This window comes from Ammospiza nelsoni, chromosome 2 (genome assembly GCF_027579445.1).
Source record: "Ammospiza nelsoni isolate bAmmNel1 chromosome 2, bAmmNel1.pri, whole genome shotgun sequence".
Taxonomy (NCBI): Eukaryota; Metazoa; Chordata; class Aves; order Passeriformes; family Passerellidae; genus Ammospiza; species Ammospiza nelsoni.
The window spans coordinates 40,513,525-40,539,427 of NC_080634.1; the positions used below are offsets into that span (position 1 = coordinate 40,513,525).

Below are 25,903 nucleotides of genomic sequence, written 5' to 3' on the forward strand. Positions count from 1 at the left end.
AATTAACAAGTATTTCTGAGCTAATGACTTTTTTTCTTACATTTGTTTTAAATTAAGTCTGTTTGATAACATACTTTGTATTCAAATGTCAGCTTCTGAATTTTAGACTGGATGTTTTCATTGACAATTATATCAGACAATTTCAGGCAATGGAAATTCATTGACAATTATATCAGACAATTTCAGGCAGATGCAGGCTCTGTTAAAAAGATTTAATGATGCCTAGATTTTTACAGATCAATGCATTTCAGATATTTCTACCTATATCTTTACAGTCTTTCGTTTTCTCAGCATTAAAACACTTGGAAACAATGCAGCTGAGATCTCCCTAATCTCCTTTTAATAAAATCATAATGGTTTTATGGCTTATCTAATCTGCTGTAGCCATTTCAAATTATATGAAATACCAGTCTATAGGAGTTTTCAGGAGTCTTTCTGCACATAGTTGTATTGTCCTTGATTCCTAGACATCTCCCAAAATCCAGCCTGGTTTAGGCCAAATGTTGGTTGTCCTTGGGGGTATTTTTTCATCAGCAAGCAGATGTTCTACAGTTTTACACTGTGGAGAGGATACTACAAGGTGAAGAGTATTGAATGTTCTGGTTGTTTCATGTTTTGTTTATTTCTTACTTAAAGGCATCAGTCATCTCATGTTCAGCTTACTGAGCAACTAGAAAATAAAAACCCTGAGTTATTGCTATTTGCAGAAAGTCAAGGATGCCAAGAAGAAGAGCTGAACAAGGTATTTCATATAATTTCCAGATCTTAACTGCACTATAGAATTTTTAGGAGAGGGTACTGAGCTAGGGTATGTGCATGTACTGTAGAGAGCAGGAGGATGCATTGTTGGTACTGGAGAGCTTGAATTTTTTGATATGAAAAAGATTTCATATATGGTTGCATTTAGTTGTGTAGCTGTAAAACTGACATTCTGATTCTGTGCCTAGCTACTCCATTGAAATAATGGAAGAGACCATGCCTACACATTATTGTGGTTCAGATAATAACATGCAACTAAGAAAGCCTCCAAATCTCTGATTAATTGGTAACCTGTGGAGCTAAGCTGTAATTTGTAGGTGGTCTCAGAGGTAGGATATGCAAACAGATCAAGTGATACAAGTCACTGTGGCAGGTGCTCACACAGGGCTGAGCAGACCCAGGTACCTGCTGCACGGTGTAGGGCAGAGCTCTCTCCTTGGAGCTGTGCATCACATTGCATTGCACATTTCAGAGGGGCTGTGAGCGAGCAGCAGTGGCATGGCACTGTGGAACAGTGTATGGCTTGGCAGGCTGAAATACTTTGGAAGTAGAGGATGCTCAGAACTCATCCTACAAGCATGTTGTGGTTTTGCCAAGTAGCAATGTAAGCAAAATCACAGAATTGTTAGATTGGAAGGGTCCAATCACTCTGCCACCTATAGCAAATTACAGAAATGCTTACCAAGTGGGTTTAGAATGTTGCTGTTTGGATGCATCTGACTTGGGTTCATCAGTTTTGGCATGACAGTCATGATCTAGCTCTTAGGTTTTTTGCATCTTTATCTATTTTTTTTTAATTCTAATATTTCTGTTCTGTTTGCATAAATAAAATCAAAATGCAATCTGTTACTCATTGTGTATAGTACTGCAAAAAATTGGCAAAATGTCTTCAAAGGTTGCTGTGCTGGGTTTTGTTCTTCTGTTTCTTATGCAATAAAAAAATCTGTCAGTACTAAATTGTTGGTTATAGTAGAAAGATTAGGAAAACAATTTTTGTGTTGATACTTTGCAGAACTCTGCACAGGAAGTATTGAAGAAAGTTTGACCTTAAATTTTTACATATAATGGCAGGAAAAATTCTCATAAAATTATTTTCCATATATCCCCTTTATTTCTAACATAGTTTCTTATTAAAGAACCTCTAGATTGATTGATTTATGTTGCTTCTAAGTTAATTTAAGCTTCATCAAACTTTTTCAAAACTTAAGTGCATTATAACTAAATCATACTTAAATTTATTGAATGGATACTTTCCTGGGTATTCTTTACCATGAATTCTAATTCTATACATGATTTTTATTACTTTCTTTTAAAAGGTTAACTGAAGTGTATTGCGCTTTGTTCATTTCTAATATTAAATAGCAAATTAATGTGCAAGAGAAGTGAGAAAATATGTAAAAATAAACAAAGCTCTGTGCACTGACTTCCAAAGACATTTTATTTTACAATTTCAGAATCTCTTGTTCAGTTAGAAGAGTTGGTGTCTTGGAAGCAACAGCAGAAAAAGTCACTGATAAGTAGCAAGTGATGCAATCATATTTACTGCACAGCATTTTTTCTTTTTGAAATGTATTTGCTACAGATAAGAAACCATGTTTATCGAGAGGAGCAGTCCCATTGCTCTGAGCAGGAAAGAATGAAGACAGAAATCTCTGACCTGACAGAGGAGCTTCATCAGAAGGAGATCACTATAGCAACTATCATGGAGAAAGCTACTCTTCTGGAAAGACAGTTAAAAATGGAATTAGAGACAAAACACAAATTGTTAACAAAACAGCAGGTATGCAAGTAGGCAAAAGCAGCCCACATCATTTTACTCCACTATTGATAATGACATTTATTATCTGTGGAAAAAAAGACATCCCATTTCCTGCTGTAGTTTTTATCAGTGGTGCTGTAATATCTGTGAAGTATTACAAAAGCAGCCAAATTGATGCTGGAACAAGAAATCACCAGTAAATGTCAACTGTACCTCCAAATAGAAATTCATTCTGACCGTCACATCTAGTTGTCATTTTAACATGCAAAAGATCTTGAAAACTTCCAGTTTGTTGTTATTACATATGCTTTAAGTTTCTAGTTTTTCAGTGTTTTGCAAAGCTTTTTGAAGAATGGTACAAATCTGCATAGAAAATTCTAGTAATTTTATAGCTGGAAACTGTAAGATACTAGTGGGGATTTCAATGAAAAATTTTTGTTTTAAAAAAAATTGTCAGCTTCATTACTTAGTGTATAAAACAAAAGAATCATCAGTATTAGAGGTTTCTGGGAATCTCTGTTTTCTGAGAGGGTCACTACATGTGGAAAACTGTGATTGAAGAAATACTTTACTTTTGACAATAGTAAAGTTAGTGTTTGGGGAAAATGAGAGATATCTCCTGTTGTGTGGCACTCTTTACCAGGTATTTCTGTATCAATAAAAGAATATATATAATTTCTAGATATCATGAACAGGATTTCATCTAGTTTCAGTGGCCTGTAAAATCTGTCCTCTTTCTATGTAGTAACTGCATGTGAGCTTGTTTTGGTAAGTCATTACTTCTTTCAAAAAGGTAAATAAATTCAGAGGTATTGTATTCTTTTATAGATGGTTTAATACTTCTTCCTACTTTGATATTGTTAGATTTGAAAATATTATAGTAAGTTTTGTAGTTACTAATGCACATTTTGTAAAATTAAGCTTAAATATATCTATACTCAGTGTTATTTCAGTTGAGAGTAATATTCTTGTATTTAACTAAGATCTTAATCTTTTCCTAGTTGTTGGAATTCCATTACCAAGTTATCAAATCTGAAAACACACATCTAAAAGAAATGATGGAAAACCAGGAGTGTGAAAGTTGCATGGTAAATTTTTATAATCTATGAAGTATGCGGAATAGTTACTTATATTTATTGTAAATGCAGATTAAGATCATGGCAGATTTAGAGATTTCCGACTTGCATACATTAAATAAAAAAAATAAATATCAGGTATGCAACATAATCAAAACCAAGTGGTATTCACACACAGACTGAAGATGAGTATAGCTAGGAGTAATTTTTACCTTAATTGTATTAAACTACAAGTAAGTTAAATTTTTCAGTAATTGTCTAGACATTAAACAATTTCCGGGAGCTTCTTTTTTTTGTAAGTGATACCACTTATTTAAGTTTAAACAGTCATCATCCTCACAGACAAAAATATGCCCCTTTTTTAATATCTTACCCCTTTGTTCACATGGTATTTAAATAGCAGTGTAAAAAACTGACACATTTTGCTCCCACCCAGCTTATTTTCAGAGTCTAGTATTTATATCTCTCCAAACAGCAGGGCTTCAAAATTTAATTGATAAAAAGTGTGCCATAAGATTATCTAGAACTATGGTTTGAGAAGGTATAATAAATAGTATATAGGCAGTTTTCCACAAAAAGCTTCAGAAGATCCCCTTCTTACAGAACATCTGCAGTTACTCTATCACTAAAAAAAATCCCACTGGAATGTTGTTTGGAAATACTGATGTAAATACATTTTGGGGAGATTTGTAGCCTGTGAATTGTCATGAAAGAATGTTACATTTACCCACACCCTTAAAACAGCATTGATGTCCATCAGTGATGTCTTACCTACACATACATACACACTATTATGGATATCTGTGTGTGTATATTTGATATATTATTGTGGAAGCACAGATGGATGTGTGTGTGTACATGTCTAACTCTTCTCTGCAGTGACACTTTTCTTGAAGATTGAGAAGAGCTGTCTGACAAGGGTCCTTGGAGACATCACATGTTTGTTATATTTTAACAGTAAAATCCAGTTACTATGCATACCAAGGTCAATACATGTTTCAGTAGATTTGTGGACTTAAAAATTCTTTGCTGCTTTACTAATGTATTGTGAGGATCTAAACATTAGATTGTGATGTATTTGATATTAGGATCCCAGGGACTGGAGAGATTTTTATGGACGTTTGTGCTGTACAGTGCAGCACTACACAGACCTCTTAGACCAGTGCCAGCCTAAGTCAGTATGGTGTAATGCATCATCAGGCAGGGTTACTGTCAGGGTTTAGATGTCAAAAGCAATGTAGCTGGGCCAGCTCAGTTTTGGGGTTCATGCCATTATAACTTTACTGCTGATTCTAGAGCTATTAGTGGTAGGATGACTTAGTGCTCTCCTTCTCCCTCGGTTCTGCCACTCCTCCCACTTGTGAGACATAGCTGAGCCCCTGCTCCCCCATAGTTGCACAAAATATTAAATTTTATTATACCTTCTGGCATTTCCATGCCAGCTTGGCTCATAAATTCACCCTAAAACTGAGGAAGGCAAGGTTCACAGGAAGAGATGGCATCAAATCAGTGCAAGGAATAGACAAGCTTTCAAATGCAGGAGCACAGTTGTGCCAGCAGTGTACAAAGAACCAAATCTGTAATGAATTACTGAGTTCCCAGAGAATAAGGTAGATCTAGGAATATATGAAAGCACAAGTTAATGAAATGCGAGGGGTTTTAGTCTTTTGTATGTAATCTGATAAACCTTTTGAAAATTTCCTGGTGATGACAGCATACTGTTATTGCAAATATATTACACAATGCAGTGCAGTACTCTGCAGAGAGATAGTTCCAAAATAGCTGGCTCAGGTGTGCAGCATAGGCTTTGTGGATTAAGTGACAGAAAAAAAGGAACAGAGTATCCTGGCTAGACAACTTCCAGAGCTAATCTCCATCTTCCCTTCTGGATGTCCTGGTGGATGGGGCTTTTTAGCCCCTGATCACAGTGCACCTGTGGCTTGCACTTTCAGTATTTGGCTTTGCACTCCGTGTGAGCTAACCCAGCTGAGCAGCAGGGTTTAGTGACAAGGACAGAGAGCACTTGGCTGATGTGGCTTTACTCACTGCTTCTGAAACTGAAGGTGACTGTCTCAACACACATATTAAATTGTGCCTGTACACATACTCTGTATCTAGTGTAGTAATGAACTCCTATAATTTTGCTTGTTATTTTTGGAGGAATTGTTACTGAAGGGAGCAGTAGAGTCTGCAACTATAGCTGTTAATGTCATCAGTTTTACAAAGCAAGCGATAAATTTACAACAATAATATTTTGAATGCATGTTTGCTGAGAAATTTTAATTTGTTTTATTGTGTTATAGAGGCTGTTATTCCTTCTTTTCTATTTATCTACTGTGATTTTTTTTTCTGGAGGCAATTCTCTTGGTTTGCCCTAAATGTTGCATGATTATATATGGTAGCTAGGTCTTTTCTTTAGCATAGAACATTGTTTTGTGTTTGCTTGTTAAAAATATACCCATTTACTGTGGAAAAAATAACTACTTAATGATGGTATTATCTCCTTTCACAGTGTATAGATTTATGTAACAAAGAACATGGAAATTTCACAGCTTCTGTTCACAAAATGAAGCATGAGAATTTAAGACTACAAAATAGCCTTGTTAAACCACAAAATGACACAGGAACATCTATACTGAGTTGCATGGATGCATGCAGAGAAACAGAGCACAGCTGCCAAACCCATTCAAAGGTTCAAGAAAAGGAAGAGAGGTAATATTTAGATTGTACACATTTATGAAACTTCTTGTAAGTGTTTTGGAAGGTCTGACTGGGCCAAACTGTCAAGTTTTTTGCTGTTTCTCTTCATTCAGAACTCCCAGCAATATAACTATCAGATCTAGTTAGTATGTTTGTAAGGACTTCCTGCATTTTTCTGCATGGCTAATGGAAATTGGCAGTAAATGAAGTCCCAGAAATGTTTAATATCTGTTTTAGTATTTATCACATGAAACTTTAAAACTTTTTATGTGCTGCTCAAGCTATTCTCAGTTCCAGGTTTTGCAAGATAGAGCAAACTGTATTTTTTACTACCAAATAAAAACAAGACAAGGAAAGGCTAGAAAAATCAACATGAGCATAAACTTCTCGACAGGAGGTTTTCTTAATAAGCAGTTTGAACTATAGGCCCTGCTGAAAAGCTTTGTGTCCTCCAGTTTCATTTGTTGGAAGTTTCATTAAATGTATTTTAATGCCTTGTCTGGTTTCAGTGTTCTTGGGTGACCTGATTTTTAACAGAAACGTAATTTCAGATGCTCTGAGTAAGTCATTACTACAATAAACTCCTTGTTAGGGAAAAATAATGAGAATATTCAGACTCATAGAAAGCATTGTTGTGATGACTTTCTTCTTATTTCCCTGTATTCAGTGAGCCAATGAATTACCTTCAAACATATTATAATCATGCCATTGCAATTAAAAAAAACAAAAAACAACACCCTGCTAAACAATATTTCACAGTACAGGAAAATAAAATTAATAGGAAGCTAAATATACTGATTATTTGTAATAAAGAACTGACATGATAGCACTAACATGAAATAGTTCTGTGAAGTACAGCTGAAATAGTTGGAGCCAAAATTGAACATGTTAAGATTTCAAACTCATACATTTAGGTTTTGGCAAAATTTAAAAATATTTTCTTTCTGCAAAATAGACCAGCATCCCCGTAAATGTAGCTCCATAGCCTAAAATTTCTTTTTAAAGAGTGTTGTTTTGTGTTGCAGATAGCATTCATGTGTAAATAAAAATAAATAGATATATGTGTATATATATATATATATATATATGTGCATATACAGAATGCATGAATATATATACATACAGATACACCCATCTTTGGAAGTGGCAGGTATGGCTGATTTCCTATGAAGTTTGAAATTATGTTGAAGATGTTGGTGAAACAAATACTTGTAAATCAAGATACAGATTATTCTGCACCAGTAGGTCTCATAACTTAACAAAATTGGTCAGTGCCATTTTTGCTTGTGCTTCAACTCCTCTAAAGTGAGGAAAAAAATAAGACTTTTTTCTCCCCATCTTCTCAGGATTTACACTTGCTGTACATAAGAGACCGTGAAATTTAATTTATGAGAACATAAATATTTGATACAATAGAATTATGCATGTAATTTGCAGGACTGTGATTTCATAGCTGTTGGAAGATCAATCAAAACTGTGAGAGAGACACCTGTGAGATTTGACCTTTCTCACAACAGAAATCGCAGCCAGACTACTGAACACAATATAATATTATTATTATTATTATTATTATTATTATTATTATTATTATTATTATTATTATTATTATTATTATTATTATTATTATTATTATTATTACTGTAGCTAATATGATGAAACAGATATATTGAGCCTAGATTTCAGGATCTAAATCATTCATTAGAATTCCTAAATGTAAAGCTATTCAGATAAATAAATACACAGATTTTAAAACGTGCAAATTTGACATGTACTGTGCAGCCAGTGTTTTTATGATTGGGCCCTCTCTGTACTATCAGTTCTCTGTTCCCAAGCAGGAAACTACCTCAGAAAACTAAAATTTTTCCAGAAAACTAAAATTAAATTTTCAACCATCAGATGTATGCAGATAAACTAGGAAGTTGATGTTGGTTAAGTTAAAATCTGGAGTATGTTTATTTTATTCTGAGCATAAACCCTGTTATTTCTGGTTTAATTTGCAGTTCTGTTTCCATGGTAATTATGGCACTGGAGAAAGGGCACAAAAGACTTTTTTTATATGGTAAAAAATTAGAAAACATGGTGTTTGTGCAAGTGGCAGGTGCATATTCTACAATAATTTTCAGTTGTGTCTCAGTCAGTACTGGAATCCTGGGTACGGGCGCCATCATGTCTTAGGGAGGAGCCCTCTAGAGAAAACACAGGAAATTGCAGGAAGTTATACTGGCAATCCAAAAAGCAGAATGATTTCTTCTTTCTTTCAGTATACAGTAAATTTCTAAATATTAGAAAGTAAGATATGCAGAAATAGCATCTTTTTGCTAAAAAAGGACTGTGCCCACATTCCACCTATAACCACGTTATTTAATTACTGTTTTCTTATGTAATTATCTTACTTCTAATTGCCATTTATATAAGCTTTCCCCACTCTCAAGATTTCAATCCTTTACTTAGTCATTGACCATATGCAGTTGATTTAAATTTGTGCATGGTCGAAGAGAACTCTCTGATGAAGCTGATATGTTCAGTTTGTTTCTTCCAAAAGTAAAACATACCTGTGAGTTACGAAATGAAAAGCTATTTATTTCACACAAAAATATGTACAAAAAAGGTAACTGATCAAGCCAAAGTGCACTTCCATCATGTGGAGAAAGTGAAGGGTAAATTCTAAGGCTTAATGCCTGCTAAGATAGCTGGGGATCACTTAATGGATGTGTGTTTACACTGAGTATCTGTGTTCAGGAGGTTTTTGGAGATCATACAACTCTTAGTCACACCACTGTATCAGTTACTGCAATAGATAAAGTGGAAGCAGTGAACACAATTCTTCAGTAAAAGGTTTTTTATCCATTTTAAAATCAAGCTAGCTGTTATACTTGCCAGGTTAAAGCAACTACACAAATTCTTGAAGACATTCTGGCCATTAAAGATCAGTAGTTTTCTTTCTCAACACTGGTCATGTCAACCAGCAAAGCTGAGTAAGGGATTTGGGGTTTTTGCATCACTGAAGTCATTGACCACACAGGGACCAGGCAGATTTTATGTATGAGTCAGGAAAAGTAGATCCTGTTTAAATTTCCTTTGTGAGAACACTGTTATTTCACTGCTTGTCCCCTATGGCACCATGTCAGCAGTGATATTATTTGTGTGGCATGTGTACATGTTAAATACTCTATGACTAATCCCACCAAAAGCATAAGTTGTTCAGCTGCAGAAATAGTGTATTTGCATTGGTAGTGTTAACAAATGGACAGCTTTTCACAAATGTGCAGATTGTATTTAAAGTAGATCTGTGTTCTTAGATATTATTTTGCACATGAACTGGTAGAAGTTTAAACCACAGCTGTGGAAACCATGCAGAGTAAAGGCCCAGTATCCCTATGAAATTACCTCAATGTAGGTGTCATGTTTTTCCAAAATACCAAGCAGCCCCAGCAACCCTATGGATTACACTAGGAATGGGAGAATGGGAGTTCCTTTTAAAAAATCAGTCCTTTTTTTATTTTTTTACTTTTTTGGGGGGGAGGGGAGGTGTGGTATCTGTTTTGATTATCTAAAGGTTACCATAACCCAAGTCAAGTAGGCACTCAAGTCTGAAAATTCTGTTCTTAGAGGAATTATAACACAAAAGTAATAATTTTTATTAAATACATAAAGAAGCAGTTCTGGCAGGAAAAAAAAGAACACAGATCACACAGACTTCACTATGGGTTTAGAGAGAAAATTACTTCCAAAAAGGTCAGAACATGAGATTTAAAAAAAAAAACCTGTGATTTTATTATTCATGCCATCTATCTTCAGTTATGGCAGGCTTTTTTTCACAGTGCCCTTCATCCACACTATAGATGGGATTTACTTTAAAATAGAGAGAAAAATAAAGAAAAAAAAGTATTCTCCTGTGCCCAAAGAGCAGAGTATATATGTAAAGAAAAGGATGAAAGAAAGGAGAAAACTCTGCATCCACAAAGGTAAACATTTTAGGTGCTTTAGAAATCTTGAAAGTTTGGTGAATAGTCTGAGAGAGTTTTATGTTAGCATATATAATAATACTATTATTATTAGAGTAAAAATAAAATTATAGTAACAAACAGTAATACAGCATCGTGCATATAATTTCCATTGCCATAGCATTCAGATTATCTTAATCACAGCTTCTTTTATAATCAGAGAATAAAAATACTTCCTTCATTAGTTCTCTGAGTTGTTCTGCACAGTCCCTGTGCTGAAAACTCAGTTTCCTGGTTTAGAGCTGTTGTGGTTTAACCTGGCAGGTAAACAGCACACAGTCACTTTCTCATTCCCCCACTCACAAGGAAAGAATTGGAATTTTTTAAAAGTGATATTCATATGTTGAAATACAGTTTAATGGGACATAAAAATAAGGTAGTAGTAATAATAAAAATGACAATAATAAAATAATAATAATGCTATAATTAGAATATATGAAACAAGTGATGCCCAGTGATAACAGTGCAGTTGCTCACCACCTGTCATGATGCCCAGGCAACCTTCCCCCAGCTTTTTATTGCTGATCATGCTCCCATATGGTCTGGAATATCCCTGTGGTCAGCTGGGATCAGCTGTCCCAGCAGTGTCCCCTCCCAGCTCCTTGTGCACCCCCAGCCTCCCCTCTGGTGGGATGGGATGAGGAGCAGAAGAGGCCTTGGCTCTGTGTAAGCTCTGCTCAGCAGTGGCTAAATCATCCCTGTGTTACCAGCACAAATCCAAAACACAGCCCCGTACAAACTACTCTGAAGAAAATCAACTCTGTCCCTGTAAAAACCAGCGGAAGGGCTTCTGTAAAAGCAGGTCCATCAAGGCTCCACAGCCACTCTCTCCCAACACCAAATATTTAAATTAAGTCTAGAAAATGATGGTGTGATCTTTCTGCAGAAAACACTGTCTTTTCCCTGCACTTGGCAACTTCTTTTTATTTAAAAATAAAAAAAAGTACTGACTAGCACTGCATACTCTTGAATATTTATTAAATTATATTTTAGTGGCAGAGAACATGCTCTTAAAAAGCTTTTATAGCTGCATTTCAAATTACTAAAGTGTTTTAGGATATTTGCAACGATAGAATCTGTTCAAACTGCTATTATGTTTTAATAGTTAGCTCCCAAGATTAAAATTTCATCATAAGCACAGACCTCAATACGATAGAATTTTTTATCTCAGCTAGAAATACTGTAACGTAAAATTAATAGAATCTGGAATAAGTTTTTTTGCATGTTTTGGTATGTAATACAAGGAATGATGCCATTGAAAATTAGTGTAATTTTGCAGACATCTGGGCAAGTGAGTCTCAAAATTGTCTGCTTTTATCAATACAGTATCAGAATTGTTCAGTTAACTATTTTGGGAATGGGAGGAAAATGGCTTTCTTTTTTTTTAAGTTGCTACTAACCCTAATAGTTTTTGCTTTACAGAAATACAAATGAATAGAAATATGTACTTGCACACCAATTCTGATCACTGAGATACAAGAGTTTTTGAAAATCCTAATAATATGCTTTAAAATAATTTTTTAAACTTGAAGATTTCATTTATTGTTACAAAAGAAAGTTATTGTACAATTTTTCAGAGAGTGCATTTTAAAAATCTAATAATTTTTATATTCATCTCCAAAGTGTTACCATTAAATCAGTGGCAAAATTATCATTGCAGTAAAAATGCAGAATCAAAGATTCTTGTACTATTTTTGTTTAAGTATTTATTCTAAATTCTAGCCACTTGAACATAGTTGTTTAAGTTACTATTAGATCAAAATTGACTAATTATCCAACCACTAATAATAGGTTTTTTCTCTCCTCTTGCACTTTCACATTTTAATTCCTCTATTTGTGTGGCTGAATTCACTCTGGTGCTTGCATAGCTTTTTCCACTGGAAAAAGGAATGGTAGCCATTAGCAAAGGATAGGTAACAAACACTTAATCTTCAATACCTGAGGTGAGTTTGTGTTTAAGCTCGTTCTGACACAGTTATACCAACCAAGGCAAGGGTCCTCAGCCTAAGCTCCAGTGAAGGGATTTAAATTAGGGTGGTTTAATTCACAGCTGAAGCAGACAGAGAAAGCACACTGAGAGTTTTACAGTAACCTAGGTGGAAATTGCTAAATTGCTGCAATTTGGTAATGCTGAATCTTGTGCCCATGCAACTTCATGCATGAAGCTGTTTGAACAGCTAAGTAATCAAAACTGTGTCAACAAGTAAAATGAAAATTCCTTGGCTTTGCTGTGATAGCTTAAGAGTTTTAACTGGGTTTCATATGTAATTTTTTTTCTTTTAGATCCTTCCAAAATAAAGATTCATGGGAAGTGGAATGTCAACAGACTGCTATGCTCACTGCTGGTGGATACCACAGACACTGCACTCCTGCTTTGTATGGCCACTGCAATACCACTGGTTCAAAAAGTGATAGCACTTTATCTTTTCATCCACTTCACAGAGGCCATGAAAAGAAAATAGATTCTAAATCTCCCTTACCACCAGCAGGGTATCCTTTGGGCCTTCATGGGCCATTTCCTGAAGTGGGCAGAACAGGCAGCTTTCAGAGCCCTGCTTACAATGCGGAAGAAATCAAATTATCGGTAAGTAACTATTTTCCTGTAACACATATATGCTCAAAAATCCATCTGTGGACCAAATGCAGCCTTGGAGAAGCCAAAAATTAGATCACTCTTGTTATCATTGTTATTTATAGAGTGCCAGCTCAGCAAAAATATAAGTACCTTATCCTAATAGAAATGCTGTTTTTCTGGAGATTAAACATCCCCTACTGAGCCATACCTCTGTTATAATAACAGTGGTGATAATTACCTGCCATTATGTGACTGTGAGAAAGATTTCTGCATTTTATTGGCTTCTATATTGGGGCACATTGCTTTGTATTGCCTATATAAGAGCACTCTGCTTCAAGTGTATTTCCATAGTACCTGCAAACTTACTGCCTTAAGTGCTGTTAGACAAATCAAGTTCCTATTTGATCTACATCTCTTTGACTGATGGATGAAATCAGAAAAATCATAGCAACTATTTTCCATATGTTAGCTATTGTATTTGAAAAGAAACAAATTATAAGTGCTGTGATCCTTATTTTTCTTTGAGTGAAAGAGGAATAGGACAGCATTCTTTCTTTTTGTCTTCATAGTCTGGAGACTACCACCCTCCATGACAAGTGAGACAAATCCCACTTTGCCTAGGACAACTTAAGAAAATCTTTCCATAATTATTTGGCTTTAGAGCTCCCTTTAAATTTGAGATTTTACCTCTTCCTTAGTATTTTCTCTTCTACCTTAGGCCTCCACTACAGGCACTATTCTTTTGCACTTGACAATTAGCACTTTCCTGACCTCAAGACACAAAAGCATACTATCAGTAAGCAGTGAAACTAGGAATGTCAGTGAGGAATGAGCTACAGCCCTCCCTCTGTCCAGCTGTGATGCATGGATCTTTGTAACCAAGAGATTCTCAGCTGCAGGGCTCTGGCTGAAGCTCTAGAGGCAGAAGAGGGAAGACTACAGCATTTATTAGGGGGGATTGACAGGCTGTGGTACCTGTGGTTGTTGTACCCCGGTTCTGCTGTCTGCTTCAGAAACAAATGCACAGCCTTTGCTATCAGAGATGTGGCTGCTGCAGAACTATCTCCATAGTCCAGAACCTCACTGGTTTTTGGGAGGGGAGGTGTGGTAAAGATTACCATAACCCAAATCAAGTAGGCACTCAAGTCTGAAAATTCTGTTCTTAGAGGAATTATAACACAACAGTAATAATTTTTATTAAATACATAAAGAAGCAGTTCTGGGGAAAAAAAATGTGATAGGAGAAACTGTAATGATGGTGTGCTTGTGAAGCAGGGATTGCAGGGTAGCCCTTCATTCACCATGGTCCCATCAGCTTTGTCCCAGTAGTCTGAGAACACTGAGAGCCATGTTGTCCCAGGTACTTGACCTCACTTCCATCTTATATTCTTATGTTTCACAGGAACTTGAAGTAAACAGCTTCTGGTTTCTTATGGCTTGAGAGTTTTCCTCTTTAAACTGCTAATCCTGAAGAGTCATTTGGACTTTTCCAGATGAGTCTGATAAACACCAGTTCTTCTCTCTTCTGTCAGAATGTCAGACAAAGACATCAAATCACAAAGCTTCCAGACAGTTTTCCAGACAGCCTGGAAAAAATGTCCCTTCTGAGACACTTCTGCAAGCTGCAGGGAAACTATTTCCCAGCTGGCACTCAGGCCAGGCTCAATGCCAAGCTGGTGTGTGGGCAAACACATAACAAAACTGTTAAACAAGAGATATTTCTCATGCAGAGTCTAGGTTCAAATTGGTGGCATTGAAGCAGATACAAGTTCAGACCACTGAAATTAAATTATCACTCAGGCTGACATTGGATACCACAGCTTTAGTGCAGAAGTCATTCAACAGTCTGTTACTCCAGAGTTCTGTGTTCAAATGCAAAGCTGTTCCAGTGAGGAGAAAGAGGGAGGAGAATGCACAATATGTTAAACCAGAGTTCTTTGACTGAGTTCTGAGGTCTTCAGGGGTGTAGAACACAGGACCCATGTGAAATCTCCAGTATGTTCAAGATTTCTGAAAATCTTACAAGCACTAGTTTTCTGAAGAGTATTTGTAGCACAAAGTGAAAACATCCAATTTCCAGGTGATGTCCTGATACCTACCAAAATAACTCTTGGTATTGAGGGAAGAGAGAAAATAGTCTGTAGGGCTTTAGACAGTGACTTATGTCTCTCTCCTGGTAAAGAATCTTCAGACAAAGATTAGTTCCACTGCAACCTCTGCCCTTTCACATTCTTACTTAGAGGTGACATGTATAGAAAGAGTCATAGAAAGCTCAGCTGGGATTCACTGGAAATTCCCATAACCCCAAAAATTCTTGTTTTAACGGTTTCCAAATCTAGGGAAATACTTTTTCCTCTAAACACTACTTTAGGGTTTGCTCTCTTTCTGAAATGAACAACTTCAGAAAATGATTGGTTGATCTTTTAGTCAAAAGATCAACCAATAAAATAGTTTCTCATCTTTCTCTTGAGATGATAGAAAATTGTTTGTTCTGGCTTTAAGGCTTGGAAATACAAGATTTAAGCTGTAGTAATTAAAATTTAAATTAGGCATTAGGAAATTTTCTAACATTAGTATGGGAACTCGCTTAACAAATAGATTGCAATGAAAAGTTGTGGCAATTCCACCCCTGGACATCATTAGGAATTATTTTGACAGTCTTGATCCTACCCTGAGGCATGCTATAGTCCATGTCTCTCACTCCTAGCTATTTCCTAGCTATGCAGGCCCTCTAAAAATCTTTCTATGTCACTCAGCAATTTTCTAGGCATCTCAAATTTAATTTTCATATATGAGCAGAAGTGCGTTTAAGACAGGGCCTGCTGCCTAATATGTATTGCAGTGTAGGGTTAGAGGAAACTGCTCCCAAAACATCCCAAATTTAGTCATTGTGAAACTAAAATTAGCCAGACCAATTTCTACTCTTGGTATTACAAAATATTTCCTGGAAAGTAGAAGCAGCTAAACATGAGAAGACTCTTAACACTGGGATTTGACAGCTCATGATTTGACCAGTAAATGCTAAAATATCCCACGTGTTAAAGCTTTCTTGCTGCCTTGCTGAAGGTGCATCCAAGAATGCTGGGACAACTCATGGGGCAAGTGAGAGATTACCTCTAGGCAAATTAATTAGGCAGTTCTGTCTCTCTCTCTCTTTGAGAGAGCTAATTTCCTGAATGGCTCCTCCCCAACAATCCAGAATGACTTCTTAACCATTAGTTCTTATTTAAGGAGAAGACATACTTAGCACATATTTCATCTATAGAAATATGCATCTTTGTCAGGTGCATTCCTTCCTTTCCAGCAAATGATGAGGCAGAAAGCTGTTTCTTATTACTGGCATACACCAAAGAAATATGAGATCAGCTGGCATTGTAGAAATGAAAATATAGAGTCTTCCTTGCCTTATTACCCAAACAAGTTAGATGGAAAGCTTATTATGAACCCATCCCTATCCAGCTTCAGTTAGAAACCCAAAAGACATAAAAGCAGTAATATCTGAGAAAAAAGAAATTCAAAATCAAGAACTATGCATCTTATCTGAGACATGGATTAAAGCCCTTTCTTTGTGATTTTTCTTGCTCAGTGGCCAAAAGTGAAGACAATAGAGAACAGAATGAAAGAACAGACCAGAGGCTTGGAACGCAAAATGCTGCTAACAAGGAATGTTGCCTTTTAGACTTGCTTAGATAAAACCATCTCTCAAAGTGCATGAAAAACAATGCATTAGGGACCTATCTAAAATCATAGCCTGTGATGTCTGACCCTTGAGTAAGGAGCTGTGGGGAGCCATGACCTGCTTATTCTAAGTGATAAACATTCTTCTCTCAACTCTGAGGAAATTCAGAAATGTCTCTTTCAGAGTTTACAGTGTATTTCAAGAAGAAACGCATCAAAGTACCAGTTGAAGCAAAGGACATTTAACAGTTTGGGAAGATGGCTTGATTGTGAGGCCAGTCTGTTTCCAATGAGAAGTCAGTAATTCCAAGCATCGTTATCCTGAATCTCTAAGAATCTTTTCTAACTAGATTTAAATTTTCTGAGACTGGCACCTGTGTAAATCTGCAGTCCACAAGGAAAAGTCTAACATGACATTTTTCTCTAGGTGATGACACCTCTTAAATTTGTATTTCAGATTTTCCCAGTTTCTCATGCTTCTCACTGAAAGTGTTTTATTTGCTCAGCATTGAATCAACAATTTCATTTCTGGTATTTAGTAAGGGGAACACATGGTGATTCTTCAGGAAAAGCCTCCAAATTCGATGTATTCTCCATAATACAAAAGCCTTCTTCAAATAATTTAAAATAGTACTAACAATTCTGTCACTGAGTCTTGACATCATGAGGAGATGTATTTGTGACCTAGCCCATGAAGGAATAAATGGCATGTAGCCATGGCATTCAGCATGTCAGGAAAAACTCTTCATATGGGAGCAGTGATAATTTATGAATGGGAAATCATGCATGTGTTTGTGAAGAAAATCAAAGGCAGGTGATGTCCCTCCATTCTCTTAAAATTTAGAGGATTGGTGTTCTTTCTTATTCTTGCTAGTACTAGGATTGAGGTGTTATGGTAAAAAGTGATCTAGTACTTTTAGGTTTTTTTATTCATACATGTCAAATTAAGTCTCTTTATCTTGCCATCATTTTAAAACATTCATTTGGAGGGATTGAGAAAAGGAAGATTCTGCTTTTTCTGTGAATTTCATTTTAGGAGCCCTATACATCAGGAAGCCTCTCTCACTCAAGAAGGATGGTATTAAACTCTGAATTTATTTCCAGCTATCACTCACTTCTGTACTTTGAAAAGAAAAGGGGTTTCATATAGGAGATCTCTAAATTTCATCTGAGAGTCTGCTGCAAAGGGTTTCAATGGATAGGTGCTTTAGAGCATTTTTCTAGTTAGTATCTTTTAGCCTTAAAAGCTGCTAAAGAGCAGTTTTCAACAAAGTTGAAGTCCAAATCTGTCTCTAGTTCCTGTGGAAATACAGAATACCCCATTCTGATACAGTGGAGCCTGGAGTAAAAATTGGCCTTTTCCACAGACCATCTGAATATTTGAATTCCTATTTGATGCGCTAACACATAAACTTCAAACATTTTTAAATTCTAGAAAAAAACCCTGAATTTCTAGATTAATAACTTAATCAGTAACAAAAGCTATTTAAGATATTTTTAACTAAGATTAAATATGCCAATAATTTTTCCCAGTTTATGACAATATAAAAATAGAGGATTACCTCTCTTTTTATATTAAAGCCCCTATACTAAGTTTTTTCCTCAGCCAAATCTTAAAAAATCATGTCATAAAATTGCATTTATCTCTAAAAAAAACCATTTAATGTATTTAAACAGGCATAGTATCGTTCATAAAAGAAAAATTATTTCATATTTCTATTGATAAAGATATTCCAATGAATGCATCTTAGGTATTAGCAAGAAAATTAACAGAAATTGGTGCTTAAAAATTTAGAACTTGTTCCAGCAAAGATTCACACATGTCCTTTGCTTTATAGAACTCTGCATCCCATGACAACCATCTAAAGGCTGATTATTGGTACGGTTTCAGTCTGAGTCTACTAAATGCTCATTAAATGGAAAGAAGATTTTTCAGTGAATTACTTGCAGTGAACAAAAATTTAGTACATTCTCCAGAATGTCAGGGCTTGGAGTTAATAGTACTGGAACGAGCACAAGTTTTCTTCCTTTTCTCAGAAAGCATCATACCACAGAAGCAGAGAGCTAAAATTACAGGAGACAATCAGCAGTATCCAAGATAATTATACTCTGTCATTCCAAAAAAGATTATTGTCCTCTGCCCTGGTCTACATTATACCAATAACTAACATAATCTGTAGTTGATAGATTTTGGAGGTTCTGCAGCAGTTTAATTCTGTCTAGTGGGATATTTAAATTTTTAATGGCCAAGCTATATCCTAATGCTATGAATATCAGAGATAATCAAACATCATGTTCAGTCCATGTCATTTAGGCACATGAATGCCTTTAAAAATGTATGCCTTTAAGAATGGTGCTTTCTTGAAGAGGTGTAAAGCATTAGAGTGTTGTTAGCTGCTGTCAAGGTATTTTTCACATCTAGAATTTGATAAGGCAAACACGTTGTAGCACTTGCTGGTTTTTCCTAACTATGATTTTCTATTCATTGCTCAGTCTCCCCCTGAGATGTCCTTCCTTGCAACAGCAGAAAAGTTCCTTCAAGAGGAAGAGAAACACGCCAGAGAATTTGAAGAACATTTAAATTCACACCTTGAAGAGCTGCAAAGATATTCTGAAAATACTCTAAAAAAATATGCCAGGATGCAGCAAAGCAGGCGTACTTAAGACAGTCACACAATTAAGAAAAACAAACCAAGTAACCACTCATGAGTTTCTCAGAACTAAAATCTGCAACTAGCTGGTTAATGTATTTAGGCACATTGCCAATAGCATGTATTTGTAACATCAAGTTTTCAAGAAAATCATCATTCTCCTACAGATTTAAGTATATTGTAACCTGAGTATATGACAAAATAAACTCTGAACATATTCTAAATTATACCAGTGGGTTTTGCACAGTTAAATTGTGTGCAGCAGAGACCCTGTTGGAGCACTGTAAATTAAAATACTTTAAATTCTGTAATGTACAGGGGGCTAATAAGTGGAATTATCCCCTTGAAATTAGAATCAACTAGGAGAAATTCTCTGGATTGTACAGAAAAAAAAATAAAGGCCTTTAACCATGGCTCACCTCCTGGCATGAAAAGCTTATCTGTGCTCTGGTGGTTCTTGGCTGCCCTGGGCCTCTGGAAATGCTGCTCTGTGAGAAAAGCATTAAAAGACCAAGCACATGTTTTGAAGCCATCCATATTTCCTCTTTTACCAGACCTATGGACTTCACCTGGAGCAGAACCTGATCTCAGGCACTTTCTATTTAGACTTTACAATTTTTAAAACCTGTGTTTAAAAGCACCTATTTTGGATTGAAGCTTTGTTCCCATGTTGGCTCGTTGTTTAACTGTATTGGAACAGTGAGGAAAAACTTTAACTTCACACAACATGTGATCAGTCTTAGGTAAGGTTCTAAATTCTTTACATTTTCCTACATCATAGGAAAACATTATATAACCAAGCAGAGTTAATTCAACTACATGTGCCGAAAATCTGCATAATATTGAGATTCCTTTTATTTGCAATTCACACTGAATTCTATTGCTGTGCAAGCGCAACAGAAATTACAGACACTGTTGATGAACCACCAATTTCAGTGAATGAGATACTGAAGAACTGCTTTCCACCATATACTGTTGCCAACTTCCTGGGAAAATCTGGATAAAAATAATACCAGGCTGTCAAACTGCTCCAGTTTGTGAGTAAAAGATGTCTCATTAATATTCAGGACCATGGCTAAAATGTAAATTGTTTTTCGATGCTATATTTCCACTAAGACAAAATACACTACATCATACTTACACAAAATACCAAGATTTTAAATACCAGTTTGGCTCAGCTTGCAGTAAAATGAGCAATGAAGATGAGGACATCAAAGAACCTTTTACAGGACAATTCAGGAAAATTACTAGACTCAGCTGGAGGAACAAGGACTGAATAAAAAGATGACGGAAGGACATCTGAACAAACTAAATATATACATATCCTCAGCTTAGGGGGAGATGCAGTTTTAAAAGAATTAATGAAGAAATTCAGAAACCTCTGAAAATAAAGCTAAATTTTAAGCTGGGAAGATCTATATAAGCAAAAAGACAGCAAAATACTGCCCTTCAGAAGAGCAAAATAAATAGCCAGTTAGCCAGAGTCTTTTTCCACTGTCAAATTCAAACATACAAGATGACAGTCTGCTCTATATCTTTAAAGAAATATATATGTCTGCCTCCAGTTCAGGCATGAGGACACCACTCAAGGTATAGATCTGTGACATGATGCAGAATGAGTGAATGAAATCATCAAAAAATGGATACAATGGATTTTTTTCCTAAAACTTTTTAAGATCTACTTTAAAAGGGCATTGCTCAATCCACTAGCAGAAACTTAGATACAGTAGAACTTTTAGTTTAGGGCAGGCTACTAATTTTGGCTAATAAAACACCAGAGTTAGTTTCAGCCTGGCTTTTGTGCAATGCCATATAGTGAACTGCTTGTGAGAAGCACTGAAAACTGTGAAGTACCTATATCTGAACAGCCTGTTACTGTTATTGCCTGCTCAGAGAGCACTGTGCCACAAATGTGCTGAGACACAATGAATCAAGGTGCCATTTTTTAAACACCTACTAACCAGAAAGGTTGTCCTTCTCTTTCTCAACCAAACAGCAAAAGTTGCTCATCTGACAATCCCCAGTTTAAATGAGGCCAATCCTACCATAGTATAGCTGGAGCCAGGCCACTGCTTTGAATACCTTAGTTGCATTAAAAGGCAGAAACTCAACTGAGCAGGTGAGAGGTTTCTGAAGGAAGATACATCTTCCTGATGTTATCACACCATAAAATCTTTTTAAAGAATGATGGACAGCAGAAATAATAAAGACTGAGAAATTACTCATTTATGGACGGGGGTTGGACATGGATGTATATTACTAAAAAAGGAATAGTCAGAAGGGTCCAAGGCTATAAATTCCTCTAAACACCAATAAAAATAAAAATTAAAAAAAGTATTAATCGTTAGGCTCATTTGACAGGACAAGGTGCAATCTTCAGGAGCTGCAAATTGCCCAAAAATACAGAAAATGTCCATTCTACTTTGTGAATAGCAAGGCAATGGAAAATTTTTGTAAGCTGCTGAACTTTGATGATTTTTCAAAGCTGTACTGAAAAGCAATTTTTTGGCTCCCAGTTGAAAGACTTGTTTTAAATACAAAGAACAATGGTTCGGGCTGTCACCAGCTTTTTTTTTTTCTTTTGGCTGAAGGAAAAACAGAGGTCAAATGCATGCAGTTGCCAACATGTTTCATCAAGATGTAATTTTGAAATAGTTGGTGGCATAAGAGCTGCCAGAGCATTGCTGTCCAATTCACTTCCCAAAACTTTCTCAGAGGGAGCTGAAACAGCAGTTACTGAATACTAAATAGCCATTTTAAAGTGGCTCACATGAAAGCTGGATATTTAGCACATTTTCTTCCATTTCTTACTCTCTCCTTTTATGTATGGGAAATTTAGGAGTATAAGAATGTAAGAATGTCAGACAGTGGGTACTACTCTGAGCCAGTGTGGAGAGGAATGCAAACTGCAGCAGCAAAACACAGTGCCAGATGAACCCAAAAACCAACAATCACAGGCACGGCTCTCTTGCTTTTCCAATGGGTAAGACTTAAACAACAGCCAATAAATCTGTGCTGTGATCAGAGACAGTACAGGAAGTGCCTAACCCCCAGTGTCACTGCTCTGGCTTTATTGTAGTGGAACTGGTTCTAGCTCCTGGTTTAACAGCGCTACAACAGCACACAGAATCAAGCCCACCAGCACTCAGTAATTCAAAGCTCAACTGAACACCACTGGTGGGAATGAGAAGGAAGCCGTCAACAGAGCCTGCTGAATGCACGAGCCCTGGGTGGCTTCACATCTACAGTCTGTCCTGCCAGCCATCAAAGCCTGGATGACAGTGCCAGCCCAGGTGTGTGCTGAACTCCTCTCTCCTGCTGCTCTCTGCTCCTGTGTCTCCCACAGACTCAGCAGCTGGCAGAGTGTGCTGGGGAGAAGGTCCTTAGCTTGTGTCATTCCCCTCTGGCTTTACAACCTACAACAGCCAACTACATTGTGCACAATCTTTTATTTTCCCAGTTTAATTCGTTTCAAAATAGCTATCCACTAGATTTTACATGCAAACTGCCTTGTGCTAGGAAAACGTGGGTTTTTTCTCCTCACACACAGCTTCTGCTGAGAAAATGCTAGGTTAAGCAGAGTTCATTGGAGCTGGGTAAACCAATGTGGGAACTGTGTGTTGTTTTTCCCTCGCTGTGGGGATCAGATCTCAAAGTTCTCTGTGTTGGAGTTACTCTTTAATCACATGGACAGCCTCAAACCCATAAACAGGCTGTAATTTAATGTACTGCATCTAAGTTTCTGCTAGTGGATTGAGCAATGCCCTAGACTGTGATATGCTGCATTCCTGTGTCCCTTCCTAAACCAACAGATGAATCTTTCTTTCACCTCTTTCACAGCTACAGGAGTGTTCAAAGCTGTACATGAACCATCTGGGCACTGAAGGTAAACGGTCTGAAAAAAGAACAGTGCATCTTCTCTGGTGTGTGCGTTCAAACTGAACATCAGTGAATAAGTAAATATTTTCTTGGTAGATGGACTGAAACATGAGACCAGGAGCCAATCTCTCTGAGTTCTAAAAATACGTGTAGTTCTTCCTTCAGACCACAGGCAGTGCCACTGGCTTCTCCCACCTGGCTTTGGGGAGCGGGGACCCTGTGTAACACAGCTGGGCATTTATCCACTGCAAGAATGCTTGACACGATCACTTTGTTTTCTTAGCGCTTTGCAGACATTTCTAAAACTCCATTCAAACCTTGATGTTTAAGTATTTGACTCAGATTTGATTTATGCTTTGAAAAATCAGGTTTAAAAAACTGCTTCTATAACTTGATTTATCCGAAGGCGATGGCAGGTTTTTAATGACTTCACCTGATAATGAGCACTCTTGGAAATCATAAGACACTGCTGAAGAAGTGTCTCAGCATGAGTTTTCTGGAAAATGCTTGTAATAAATCATTCCATTTTGCCCAAAAGCTACTGTATGCTGGGAAAATGTCTGAAACCCTATTTCTAAGACATTTTTGAAGGCAATGACAGTTGGAGAAATACATACAGTTAAAAAAACAGAGGCGCAGTTACACCTTTAGCTGAGAAGCTCACACAAGTTGACATTTGGGCAACCACCATTTATTTATTTCCCCATTATTACTCAGTGATTTTTGACAGTTTCTGTCTGCAGAGGCTTCATACCTTTTTTTCCAAATCCACATTCTTATATTCAACACTAGCAAAAGGGAATTTGGTGGAAAATGTCAGAATCCAACTTTATTGTTTACTACAGAAAAAAATATTGGGTTTTTTTTTTAAGTTAAACTGTGAAATCAATTCTAGCTTCTACATAAGGAACTACATAAGGAACTATTCATAAAGTGTAATGCTATTTTCCTCTCAATTAGCACTCAATAAAATTGCACATTTCAGAGAATTGAAATACACATCTTTAATTAGCTCTAGGTTCATATTAATAGACATTTGTCTCTGAAAATATTATTATTGTGACCTGAAGAATTTACAGATGACAAGAGATAAAGGAAGAGCATAAGAAAAAGCAGCAGAAATGTAACATCTCATTAGAGGAGTAATCACAAATGTTATCTAACCCAACTGACCTTTTACCTATTTAGTTGTTATGAGCCAGTTCATCAGTTCATTGCTCTTATGTCGCAGACTCCACTCTTGCAGAAAATGAAGGTGGGGCAAAACCACATAAGGACTCTGAACAATTTCGGGGAAGGCTCTCTGAATTATAAAATCATTGCCTGGGCTCATAAAAAAACCCTGCAGGTAAAAGAAGCTGAAATAAGCTACTACTCAGAGATAGGGAAGTCACAGGAACTTCATTAGAGCTATCACAAGGTATTACAGAACAATAAGGGTCAGAAATCCCTGGTTAAGAATCTATGGAAGAGGGCAATGAGGAGGGATCTGTGCAAGAGGTTATCAAAAACTGCTCTTCTGTTCTAGACACCTGAGACACCAAGTACCCTGCAATACATGCATATTTAAATTGCACACACTTTTGGTCAGTTGCTCAGGCACAAATTTTATTCAAGCTGAACGGCTCAGTTGAAAAAGGTGCAAACTACCAGAGCTCCACTACAGCCATCCCTGACTGAGGATAAAATAAAAATAGGACAAGGATTTGGTGCCTAGGAGAACAGAAGCAGCTGGGAGATGACAGACTAAGCAATTACCATTACAGATTCATCGTTTCAGAGCTCCCCAGCTGAAGGAGAGGGAGCGGTTGTCAGTGCAAAGCACAGATAATTTCAGTGTCAGCACACGGCCCGCTGAGCACAGGGGTTGGCCAGCAGCCTTCCCGCTGGCCGCTCCGCGGGTAAGCGCTCTGGCAGTCAGACCACGCCGGCCACGCTCTCTGTGCAGCTCCTCGTGCACATATCCCAGCTATGATGCAACCTGCAGGGGGGAACAACCTCACAGCTCATCCAAACTCCTGCTTTAGGTTTTAGTAAACTTTCTATTTCAAAAACATCTCGGTCTCCAGGGCCAGTTTTATTCTGGACACTCCCAACAGCAGTAGCAATGTGTCAGGAGCCATGGCCACTCCTCACACCAGCAGGTATGTGCATATTCCCAGTGGAGCCAGTTTATAGCCAGCCATAGGCTCACCCTGCTGTGGGAACGTGGGCCTTAGGGCAAAGTACACTGCAAGGACCTGCATTTGCTCACCTGAAGTGTTTTTTTTGTAAACCAACTTTGGCTGGCAGCAGCATTCTGCACAGGAGCAGTACATGGGGGTGATGCAGGAAACACAGACCCCTCTTTCATTGGCACCTCAGTGAAGAGTCCCGCTGACTTCACTGGCACTGTGCCTGAGCCAAAAGACTGCACATGAAGGAAAGACTCAAGGGACCTTTAACTTTCAGCATAGAAATATTTCCTGCCATGCACCAGCGCACTGTAGCATCAACGTTCTTCCTTGCTTGGCCGGCATTTAAGCAGCAGTGAAGAATTCTCAATCTCCTTCTCCAAAATCTTCTGAAGGTTAATGCCTATTGAGTGCCTTAAAATACTTCAATGAGAAAGGACTGTAGTAGAATACATGGTCATTCAGGCATTTTGATGAGAATTTTTAGCTTAATTTCCTAGAATTAAACTGCCCAAGCTGTGCTCACAGGTTCCTTCCAATGAGGGGATGGGGGCATGCCAGAGGACAACAGCTACCTTCAGCAAACATGTCAGAGAGCAAAGTTATACTGTTACTTCTCTCTTCTTAATAAAAGAAATAATCGAGGAC

The 25,903-nt window shown here is 37.0% G+C and overlaps 1 protein-coding gene across 1 annotated transcript in view; it reads left to right on the plus strand.

Moving 5' to 3' along the window:
* Window positions 1–19,215, plus strand: part of DEUP1 (deuterosome assembly protein 1) — a 40,664-nt gene extending 21,449 nt beyond the window's left edge. The window contains exons 9-15 of the mRNA XM_059466943.1: window positions 637–742; window positions 2,342–2,539; window positions 3,520–3,606; window positions 6,107–6,306; window positions 12,741–12,882; window positions 17,588–17,629; window positions 19,045–19,215. Of these exons, the coding sequence (XP_059322926.1) occupies window positions 637–742; window positions 2,342–2,539; window positions 3,520–3,606; window positions 6,107–6,306; window positions 12,741–12,882; window positions 17,588–17,629; window positions 19,045–19,215 (946 nt within the window). The remainder of the gene's footprint in view (window positions 1–636; window positions 743–2,341; window positions 2,540–3,519; window positions 3,607–6,106; window positions 6,307–12,740; window positions 12,883–17,587; window positions 17,630–19,044) is intronic.
* The last annotated feature ends 6,688 nt before the right edge of the window (window positions 19,216–25,903 follow it).